Source organism: Elephas maximus, chromosome 9, assembly GCF_024166365.1.
Source record: "Elephas maximus indicus isolate mEleMax1 chromosome 9, mEleMax1 primary haplotype, whole genome shotgun sequence".
Taxonomy (NCBI): domain Eukaryota; kingdom Metazoa; phylum Chordata; class Mammalia; order Proboscidea; family Elephantidae; genus Elephas; species Elephas maximus.
The window spans coordinates 3265098-3276482 of NC_064827.1; the positions used below are offsets into that span (position 1 = coordinate 3265098).

Genomic DNA, 11385 nt, shown 5'->3' on the forward strand with positions numbered 1-11385 from the left:
CAAGTTTCTAAACATACTGAAAAGAACAAATTCCTTCCTCAACTGGATTAGAACTCGGGGCATGATAAAACTACCAGCCAAGGTAACTTTTCCGCCACCCTGGGACTTTGGGCAGCTGCAGCAGACACCTGAGAGAACCCTCGGGAACCTGGACAGACCCCCAGTCCTAACTGGGTGATATTGAGACTCTGACTGGGAATATCAATAGACCTGACTTTGACAAAAAAAGGGAGTTAATTCTGATGCTATAAGCACAGAAATGCTTTAATTGATCATCTCCGTTGAAATGTTATTTCTGTAACAGTTGCTAAGGAGTTAATGTAAATTTAGACTCTACGTTTAGTCGGAGAAGATGGAAACAGAAATGCCTGTGATATAACATACACGTCCATCTTGAAAACTCAGCAACGTCCTGCCTTCTGGTACCTGGGCCCCCGTGAGCCCCAGGTGGCTGGGGGCCTCTCCGCTTGACTGCTGTCTGGCTGTTCTCAAATGGCTTTGGGTACAGGCACCTCACGGGGTCCTCACAGCGGAGGGAGGCAGGTCTTACCTCTACGGGCGATGGGGGTCCAAAGGAGGTTCCCAGGCTGAACTGCCTTGGGGGTGTCCTTGGGGGGTGTCAGGTCCTCAGCATCTGACCCTGCAGGCGGGGCCCTAACTTTCTGCTTGTTTGTACAAGGCATATGGGAACTCTAGTGATTGTAAATTTCAAGAACCTTGGCTTTTTATTTCCAAAATGAAATCTTGAAGGGTTGAGGAAAAAAAAGTTTAGATTCACCGATCGCACTGAATATGAAAAGAATGTATTTTCTATTTGTGATTATTGAGTCCAAAAAGGCTGAAAATGGTATCAAGTCACTCTTTTGACATTTATGGTCCTTTTCTTTCAAAATCTCAAATTCAATCAGAACTGTTGCAGAAAAGGTGTCTTAAGCCGGCGACAAAACCAGCTTTCAGAATTAAAAAAAAAATTGTTGCTGCCAAGTCGATTCCGACTCATGGTGACCCTGTAGGACAGAGTAGAGCTGCCCCATAGGGTTCCCACGGCTGTGACCTTAACAGAAGCAGACTGCTGTATCCTTCTCCTGTGGAGCACCTGGTAGGTTCAAACTACTGACATTCTGGTTAGCAGCCGACCGCTTTAACCACTGTGCCATCAGGGCTCCTAAATAAAAGGAACAGGGCACAGCAATGTTTGAAAACTTCCCTCTTCATGCCATGACTAGGTCTTTGCTTTATTGGGCCTTTTTATTCTACTCTGAAATTGAAATTTGAAAAATAAAGTCTCCTATCACTTGACTCATTCCTTAAGTTAGCTGCTGAGCTGGCTCAAACCAGCCACTTCTTGCTCTAAAAGTATACTGTCATTAACATTCCTGTGACCTTTCATCTTTTAATTATAGTAGATTAAAGAGTTTCAAATACATAGTAAAATATATTGACATGGAAAAAAAAAATCTGTGCTCAGCACACAAAATGCTAGAAGCCTCAAAAGATTTTACAAGGTAATGTGCCCCCCTCTGCCCCCAGAACAGCCACACCTGGGGAAACCTGGTTGCGATGGGAAGGTGTGGCCTGTGGGGTTTGTGCTGCTGTTTTCCCTCTCGAGGCCCTTTAACTACCGGGGAGGGATGGAGGAGGCAGTACCTCTCTGTTCATAAAATTTTAATTGTATTTATTACTATTTTTACTGCCTGATTTTCTCATGCAAGCGTATCTCAGGAAACCCTGATACCTGACAGTTCGAATTCAGGACTGCATGGACAATAAAGTTGGACCCATCCCTGTGCCTGTCCAAAGATCCTTGCTCTATTAGGATGAGGGTGGGGCACCCATCATCAATCACTGGGCTTTTTTCCTCTTCCCTCACCCAGCCCCATTCCCCTGGGACTTCTGAAATAGACTCATTCTTCCAGGAAAGGTGTCCTTCTGCACAGATACCGTGAGCCCAGGACGGTCTGCCTTGGAGCACAAGACCTCTCCTTCAGCCAGGCCTGCCCCCTCCCCTTTGCATGAAATCACCTGAGCCCCTAGCCCAGGTGTGCGGCCCTACCCACTCCCCACCCACTTGGAGTGAGAGATGTCACAGACTTCCAAAGGGCTCGGTGTAGCAGCCCACCGGCTACTCCACCTGACCCTCTGCAAGCTGGGCGCACACCTCGCATCTTCTGCAACAGCTTGGGAACACGCTGGCACACAGCCATGTTGTCAGGAAAGGGGCTGCAAGCCGCTCAGCTGTCAGTGCTCCTGCCTGTCCTCACTGCTCTTTCCATTCAGGGACCTGTCAGGCAGCGGCTCCGGGCAGGGGCAGGAGAGCTGTGAGCAAAATGAACAAGGGGTGGAGCAGGGTGCACGTGGAAGCGCCACCACTGTGTCTCCCCTACCACGCAGGTGGTCACCGCAGGTCCACGGTGGACCCAGAGAGAACAAACTCCACAAACCGATCCATGAGCAGTGCTTGCTTTATTAGTATATATATATATATATAAAAAAAAAAACAGTTCCTACATACAAAACAAGTTGGTTTTTGTGTTTCAGTGTTAAAAGTACTCTTTAAAAAATTAAATAAAATCTAAACCATGGGTTACATGGAATTGTTTTCACTGGAAGCACTTGAGTGAACGCAAATGTGACAAGGAAGATGCCAAACACACACCAGGCGGGTACCAGACAGTAACATGAACCACAGAGCCCGCTTGTCACAGCTTCGACACAGCTAACACTAACTACGGACAACACCAAACAGTCACAGCCGGGCACAGAGTGACTGCCAAAGCCCGTGGTGAATGACATACAGAAATTCATTGTACGTCCATATACCCACCAGGTTCAGTGGTAAAGAGAGCCCACCCCCATGAAACCACAACACTGGCTTGTCAGACTCCGGCAACCGGTGGATGTCTGTGGGGCAAGCACAACGTAAACACCGTAACGGACGATGCCCAGCGCTGAGTGACACAGCTTCTTTCTCTAGGGTAGCCATGGGCACCGGGGGGCCTCAGAGCAGAAGGCACAGGGCGCCAGTACTCTCTCCTGCTCTGCAAGGCAGCACCGCTCTGCTTTGACACGGGCTGCCTGATTCAAGCCCCGGGAGCCAGCCAGAGCCCGAGGCCTGCAGCCAAGGCACGGCACAGGAAGGGTCCGTCCAGCTCCACCGCAGGCCGGGCCACCCCCAGAAAGCCACCAGTGTTTGCTTTGTTGTTTGGGTGCATCCCTGACTGGACTTCATGTCACAGAGGGCATGGGGGGTGTGCTGGGGGTTGTCCCAAGTGCTGGGCTTAGAGCATCGTTGGCGCTCAAGTGCTCCGGGCTAGAACTCCTGAAGCAATTCTAACGAGGCTCATTTGGTTGCACAGGTCGAAAAAGGAAATTTAAAACACAAATGTTCTCCGTTACCTTTTAGAGCCATGATCAAAACGAAGAACACTTTGCTCCCATACAAAAAGTCTATTTAGAACTGGACAAGATTAGACATGAAACCACATAGGCTTTGGAAGCACAAGCTGCAGAGTAACCTGGGGCTGTGCTGGGAAAACGGAGGGGTTTCTCTGTGCGCTGGAGGTGGTGGGCAGCCCCATCGTCTGCATGAAGCCTTTGTGCTTTGAAATACTTTTCCCATCCAAGGTCTGGCTGCCATTATCTGAGGACCCGCTTTGGTCTCTTGGGACCGGGGAATCTCTATGTAAGAAGTGCTGTCCCGTGAAGGAGCCAGCAGAGGCCTCGGGGGGATATTTTGGGGATTCTCAGGGGAGAATCCGAAAGGCTGGAGCCACAGGCGCCAGCGGCCGTTCCCGCCAGCCAGCGGCCAGAGAGCGCTGGTCTCTGCCTGCAAACCTGGCTGTGACGGTGGGGACCAGTGCTGGCTGATCTGAGCTTTGTGCAGTGGGGAGCACCCTACAAAACGGGACGATGATGTTTTCCAAAAATATTTTTTACAGCACTTCCAATAATTTACAAAAAGCTACAAAACCCATGTATGCCAGGACACACCTGTTAAATAAAAACATTGTTCTGTGTCAGTGTACATATGTACAAGCTCTTACAGCAGGCCCAGGGTCCTCCCGGCAATCACTGGCATGATCTACTCACACACACAGACACACATGCGTGAACATGGCTGCACACTCACAGCTGGAGGGCTTTGCCCTTCACCGCCCCGCCACCGTCCTCCATGGAGCTGTCACTGAACTCGCTGGCATCGCTGCCCAGGGCCTCCTGGTCCTCGTCGTCTCTGTCAACAAGCCTGCGTCTGTACCTCATGTCTAGAATGTTCTCTTCCGACCTCAAGGTCCTTCTGTCGGGTAGCCTGAGGCCCGCTGGGGACTTCCTACTTGGCCAATGCCCGCCTTCCTTCTTCATCAGCAGGTGGGAGCTCCCCAACATGGGGCTGGGGCCCAGCGGGGCCTCCCGGAAGGCCGAGAAGGAGGGCCCCTGCAGCGGCACGCCCAGGTGGGAGCTGAAGAGGCTTGCCTGCTTGCCCCCCCAGGAAACGCTCTTCCCAAAATGGAACAGCTGGGTGGACAGCAGCGGGGCAAAGCCCGTGAAGGGAAGGCTCTTTTTGGGGTCCACCGCCAGGCTGAGGGGACACTTAGCTGGCCCCTCTGTGCCACTGTCTCTCTCGGCCCTGAGGCCACCCTTCCATGCTGTGTCTGGGTGCAGCGCCCAGGTGCTCTGGAGCCTGCTCTGTTGGGTGAAGTTGCTCCATGGACTGGCGAGGTCAGCTTGGGGCCGGCCGCTGAGGAGCGTGCGGCTCTCCCTCTCCGTCCTGGGGCTCGGGGTCAGCAAGCCACAGCTCTGGTGGCTCACTTGGAAGGTGCTGGCACGTTCCACCTCCATGCTGGGGTCGGCACCACTGGGCAGCTGCCCAAAGGCACTCTCTGCAGCAGCGGGCTCAGCCCCTCTCTGATTCTGGTCTTTGCTGCTGTAGGCGTTTCTCCTACATGCAGGGGACCCTTTGGCAGAGAAAGTCCCACTGATACTCTTGGGTGGGGCCAGCTCACATTTGGCCGGGGCAGCTGGGAGGCCCTTGGCACCCTGGCCGAACAGCCTGGCTGCACTCTGGACCCCAGCGGCTCTCTCTGCACTCTTCAGCCCCTCAGCCAGCTGGGAGGCCGCCCGGCCCCTCTGACTCCGCGTGCACACGCCAGGCGCAGGGGCCAGTGCCGGCTCTTTCCTGCCCAGTGTCTCTGGCCTGGGAAGGCCACCTGCCCCAAGAGCGAGGGGGCCGCTGCCATGAACAGCTGCACAGTTCACGGACTCCTTGGCCTTCTCGGCCAGAAACTTGCGAATCTCCAGCTCGATGCTGTCATCGCTGTCCACCGAGCTGCTGTCATCAGACGGGGAGACGGGGCTTGGAGCGGAACACAGGTTTTTGTGGATTTCCATTCCATCAGAGAACAAAATTCCCTCTGGGGCTTTTTTCCTCAGCTGGAAAGCCAGGGGCCCATGCCCATCCCCAGCGCTGTCTGTCCGCGTTCTCTCCCCGCCACTGAAGCCGGTCCCGGTTTTCCGTACCGCGTTCTCCCTGCCGTCCCTGGGGGACTTTGAGAGGCAGCCTTTCAGCAGACAGGGGCCCCTGTCCCTCCAGCCGTCCTGGAGGCTGCCCATCCTGTCCCTCCAGCCGTCCTGGAGGCTGCCCGTCCTGTCCCTCCAGCCGTCCTGGAGGCTGCCCAGCGTCTCCAGGCCCGGCGTCTCGGTGCCGCTGGAGCGGACCCTCTTCTTGCAGACAGCAGCTCTGGGCTCCCTGCACCTCCTCTTCAGCTTGCGCCTGGACCGGAGCAGGTCCTTGATGGCGGCGTCCAGGTCTTCGTCACTGTCCAGTGAGCTGCTCTTGTCATCGGAGCTCCTCTTCTCAGCCACACCTCTGGCCTCGTCCACCTGGCTGTGGTCGTGCGATGCGCCGCCTCTTGTGTCTGGGGCCGCCGGCTCGTCGCCAGGCCTGGCCATCTTGGAGGGGAGAGGCTGGCTCCTGTCCTCGGCCTCCCTGGGTGCAGCCTCTCCGGCTTTCCCTGGGCTGGGCTGATCGCCCACGTGGCCGGGACCAGCATCCCGGGCACCCTCCTTGGCTGCCTCCTTACTTTTCTTCGGTGCTGACGGTTTTGCGGAGCTGCCGCCTCTACGTTTCCTTCTGCAGCTCAGCGGCACGTCCGGTGTCTTAGAGAGCAGAGCCTTGGGGCCACCAGCCTGGCTGTTGGGCCCGGGCGATGACCGTGGGCTCCATGCGGGCGGCGGGCTGCTCTCAGCTTGGGCCAGCAAGCTCCCTGTCTGTGCTTTCAGGGCCAGAAATGTCCGGATTTCCTGCTCGATGCTGTCATCACTGTCCACGGAGCTGCTGTCCCCATCGGAGCGGGAAGGCATGCTGGGGGTGGAGAAGAGCGGGCTGCTGTGCTGGGGCTGGCCACTGGTGCCCGTGGGCACGGGCAGGATCGTCTTGGAAATGTCCAGGATGGCTTTGGCACACATCAGCTCAGTGGGCGTGTCTGCCCGGCATGAGGCCCGGTCTGCATGCTCACTCTTGGCAGCTGCGTTTCCTGGCAGCAGCGAAGCTTTGGTTTCCTTCAGGGGTCTGCAGGGATGGCCTGAGTCAAGGGTACCCAGGCCGACCTCTGGGGCCTTTGTGGCTGCTGACTTCTTCTTGCCGGGGGTTTTCCGGTGGGTTTCGGGCAAGGCACTGTTTGTGGAGGTGCTCGTGCTGTTGGCAGAAGGGTCAGGCCCCTTCTCCTCTCTGAGCTGGGCTCTCTGCAGCACATCCCCGGCGGCCTCCTTCCGGGTTTTCTCCAGCTGGTAGAGCTGAATGGCCTCCTCAATACCATCGTCGCTACTGGAGTCTGACGTGGGGGGCACCAGGGCCGCACTCTTGGCCCTCTTCCCCCTCCGCCCGACACCCATGCTCCTTCTAATGCCCGCTTTGTTCTGAGTTGCATCCGGAGGGCGGCAAGCGGTCGCCGGCTTGGGGGCTGCTGGTCTGGCGTTGCTTGAGGCCTCAGGCCTGGCAGTGACTTTTGCCTTGAGGCCTCGCGGCTGCACACCCGTCATCTTCTGTTTTCGGAAGACAAACTCCTTGCCGGTGCCCGGCCGGTCCTGGCGATGTTGTACCCTCAGGGCCGGCTCTTTACTGGACCGAGGTGACAACCTTGAGGAGAGTTCACCTGCGTCTGGCTTTGTATCCACGGGAATGTCACACTTTTGGATTTCCTGTTGCTTTTTCTCATTCAGAAACTGTTCTATTTCGGCCCGTATACTCTGCTCGAAAGAGTCATCGCTGCTGACACTCACGGGGGAGGTGGGGCCCCGAATGTCACTGGCCCCTGTGCAGCTGCCGGGGACACCTCCTGCTTCAGGTCTGGCAGGACACAGCGGGGTCATGCTGCTGCTCTGGGACGGTTCTAGTTTGCTTCTGCTTACCCCGTCTGCAGCCCCCGAAGGCGGGGACCCGCTGGGCACAGGCTGGGCGCTGCCGCTCTTGGCCTTCAGGTATTCCTGGATTGCTTCCTCAATGTCACGGTCCACGGAGTCATCGCTGTCTGAATCCAGCACCAGGGGGCCAACGTCCGCAGCCTCCTCCTCCTTTGCGGGGTTGAAGTCGGCAGCCAACGCACAGGCAGCGAACACGGGTTGCTCCTTGGGCACGGCCAGGTTGGTGGCAAGCCTGTCATGGCAGCATCGCTCCCCCCGGTGGCTTCTCTGTGTGGCATGCTCATCGCTCATGCCCAAGGTGGCCCCGTCGCTCCGCAGCGTGTTGATGACCATCTGCACTTTGGTGCTGACTGCTGCCCTCGCCACGCCCTCCGTGGACTCCGAGAAGCACCCAGGAAACCTAAAGCTCCCTGATGGGCCGAAGGGCTCCCATTTTGACTGGAGAGCAACCACAGGCGGGGCGTTCATGAGGAACATCCTAGCGGGCGGGAGGGCGCGTGGATAGGCAGTTCCTTTACATTCCTGCCCGCTTCATGTCCTGAGAGGAGAGAAAAGCACACTGGTGTGATGCATCCCAGAAACCAGCCGAGGCAGTTAACGTCGTACATGGCAGCCAAGACACGGCGCGCCGGGGCTGCTTTCTTAAAGATTTCTGACTGACAGAGTTAAAGTGACAGACAGCTAATCCAGAGGCTCAAAGTATGGTTAATACATTTTTTGGGGGGAAAAGAATATCACTAACTTAAGGGCCCAAAATGAAATTTTAGAACTTACCCTGAGAACAAACACATTCAATCACAATCAGCTTGCACTCATCCCTGACAAGAGCCACCAGCTCTGACACCGTCACACGGGGGCAGGGTGGGTGTTCCGCCTGTTTGCGAATTCTGGCACCCCACTAAAAGCCCATGACTCCTGCGTAGTCACTTTTGTGGAGAGCAGGGGGATGCGCAGTGGGGAAGAGGAGCTGTCACTGGCGAGGGGCCATGTCTGCCTGCCTGGCTGTGGGCATTATTCAAACTGCCTCCACAGAACTAAAGAAATTACAAACCACGTTCTCATGAGTCTAAATTGTGAATATTAGCCTCTTAAGCACCAGTACTGCCTTAGAATGAGACCCAGGACAGACGTGCTGGGCTGCGGAGGCTTTTACTACATAGCAAAGTTGGGAGGAGGTCCTGGGTGGTGCAGACGGTAACACGATCAGCTGCAAACCAAAAGGTTGGAGGTTGGAGTCCACCCTGAAGGACTGTGGAAGAAAGGCCTGGCGACCTACTTCCGGAAAACCAGCCACTGAAAACCCTGTGGAGCATAGTGGGATTGCCATGGGTCAGAATCGACTCGACGGTGGCTAGTGGTGGTGGAGCAACGCTGGGGAGGGGGCTTTGTGGAGGGAAACACTTGTGTCTCCACTAACCGTGTTTACTATGCTTTTAAATGTCTGTAGATACAGCATGGCCTCCTAGGGAAGTCTTGTAAGTTGTCAAGTTACCTAGTTCACGAACGAAAAAGAAAAAATCAGAGAGAGTCTCCCGGGGACAGCTTGTGGCTTTAAAACCTTCAGCTACGTCAGATGAATCATTCTGGAAAACTCTCCTAGACTGTACTTGGAGCAAACTGGGAAACATGGCAAGTGGTCCAGCTCTGCCAGACTGCCACCTGTACCCCAGCACCCCGAATCAGGGACACCCAGCATGTGCACCCCAAAGCTGTGTGGTGGCAGCATGCGAGGCACCTGTCGTCTCGGCTGACGCTGACCCCTTGCTGCAATAAAACCAAGTTTAAACTTTACCATCTTAACAATCAGGCGCCCTGCATGAGCAGGCTTCAAAGGGCTCTGTGGTTCGGCTCCAAGCCTAACCTCCTGGGAGGGGGCTTTTCTTCCAGGTTAGGGGAGCCATGCACGGTAGGAGCTGGTCCAGGTGGCAGGGGGGCCCCTCTCCGCCAACCTGGGGGGGCTGTGTCCAAGTCTTCCATCCCTTCTAGAAGCTGAGGTTTTACATCACAGCAAGGTTTCCACCGCCAAAAGCTGCAGCGAAATTCCCGTTCCTGTGTAACCGGGCACGGCGGGGCCCTCTGGGCTGACCCTGCCCTGACCTTTCACTCCACCGTGGCAGACAGCTCTGTTTGGGGGGGCGCTCCCCCCAGACTCTCCCACTGCCCGAAGTGGGGTCCCGCCGCCTGAAGCAGCACCTAGTCCTCAGCCAGGCCAGTGCGGACACCTCCCGCAGGGACGGGGATGGGCAGGCCTCCACGCAGGGTACACCCACCGGGGAATTTTCTGGGATCCGTGGACCGGGGGCCTGGGACCCGTGGACCGGGGGCCTGGGACAAGGAGCCCCGTGACCCTCCCGGAAGCTCTGCCAGGCGCAGAGCGCGCGCTACACCGCGGAGGTCTGGCCAGGGCCTGAGTCCTTCCCGGGGCAGCGACAGCCCAGGCCCAGCCGGAAGCTCGCGCCCCACGAGCCTCACCTGCACCTCACCTGGGCGGCCGCCGGGCGCCCTGCCCGCCCTGCCCGCCCGGCCGCGCCGGCTTTCGAGGAACGCAGGGCGCGCGGAGGCGGGAGACGCCGCGGGGCGCCGCGATCCCCGCCCGGGTAGGTCGCAGTCCGGCCGCCGAGGCCCCCTCCCCGGAGCCCGGCGCCTCCGCCGGGCCCGCCCGCCGCGGCCTGCACCGCCGCCCGCCCTCCCGGCCCCGGCCCACCGCCCCCTGCAGCCGCTCACCTCGGCCCGCCGGCCCGCCCCGGCGCCCTCGCCGCCCGCCCGCCCCGCGCTCGCGTCCCCGGGGCGGCGGCGGCCTCGGGCGGCGGTGGGGGCGGGGGCCGGGACCCGGCTGGTGGCCCCGCCCCGCGCCCCGCCCCAGACCCGCCGCCGTGGGAAGCGCCGGGGGCGGGGCCGGCGGGGCGGGGCGACCCCCCCGGGCGCCCCCTCCCCGCTACCTACCGGCGGCGGCGGCCGCGCTCCGGAAGCCGTGCCCGGTGGCTGGGCATCATGGGAATGGCACGGCCGAGTTCCGGGGGCGGTGCGCGGCCCGGCCGGACCCCCGCCCGCGAGAGCGCGCCCACCTGCCGCCGCGCGCCGCCCGCGCCCCGCGCGCCGCCCGCGCCCCGCGCGCGCTGGTCCCTCGGCGGGGAGGCGGAGGGCAGGCCCCCAGGCCCGGGTGCGCGCGGCGGAGTCACCGCGCCGTTGGCGGCGGGGGCAGCCCCCCAGGCAGAGCTCCGCGCGGGCCTCCTCTGTCCGCCGCCCGCTTCCCGGGGCCCGCGCTGTGCACGGCATGGGCGCGCGCAGCGAGGACGCGCGGGCGTTCTCCGCGACCGCACAGGTGGGTCGTCCCGAGCCTCGAGGGGCTGCAGGGCCGCAGGGACGCGCCTAGCTGGGGTGTGTTCTCGACTGCTGTCGAGTTGCTACTGGAAGCTCCACGTCGCGCGTGAACGCGGTATGCGGGCCCTGTGCGCGGCACCTCCGTCCCGGTCCCGGTGCACAGAGCTGACGGTGGAGCGGGGGCTCCAGCGCTGGGACAGCTCGGCCCCTCTGCTCGCTTCCCTCCTACAGGGCGGGATCTCCTCGGGAGGGCTTTGCTCAGGCCTCCAGCGGCTTTGGTCTTACTGACTGCAGCTGTGCCTGACCACCTGCACTCACTGAGTCTTTCCCCAAATTTAGAGAGAAGTGACGCTTAATAGGAACCCAGAACTTCAGGGCAGCTAGGGTCCCCAGAGGCCATCGCTGGAGCCATTCAGAATGCAGTCACTGAGCACCTATGGATGTGGGCAGGGACCCTGGGCCCTCCCTGCCTCACCTTTTTGCAGGGGATGGAGTGGAGGCTGGTGGAGATTGGCCCATATGCAGACCTGTAGTCTGCTTCTAACCTGGAGAGACTGATGCTCAAGAGACGGTCCCACCTATCCTTGGGTCAGGTCTGTTTGGGGAACCCAAGGAGGCACCACTTCTTAGCAACAGCCTCTGCACTTC

General features: G+C 58.8%; 1 protein-coding gene across 1 annotated transcript; it reads right to left on the reverse strand.

Annotated features, from left to right (window-relative positions):
- Nucleotides 1–2460: 2460 nt before the first annotated feature.
- Nucleotides 2461–10202, reverse strand: PPP1R26 (protein phosphatase 1 regulatory subunit 26). Its single transcript, XM_049896363.1, has 2 exons — nt 10141–10202; nt 2461–7954 (listed from the first exon to the last, which is right to left on the reverse strand). Exon 2 carries the CDS (start codon nt 7891–7893, stop codon nt 4126–4128), a length of 3768 nt encoding a protein of 1255 aa, XP_049752320.1. The 5' UTR covers nt 7894–7954; nt 10141–10202; the 3' UTR covers nt 2461–4125.
- Between the last annotated feature and the right edge of the window lie 1183 nt (nt 10203–11385).

Excerpts from the sequence above, each read along its gene's own strand:
- PPP1R26 (XM_049896363.1), bottom strand. The coding sequence starts at position 7,893 with ATGTTCCTCATGAACGCCCCGCCTGTGGTTGCTCTCCAGTCAAAATGG.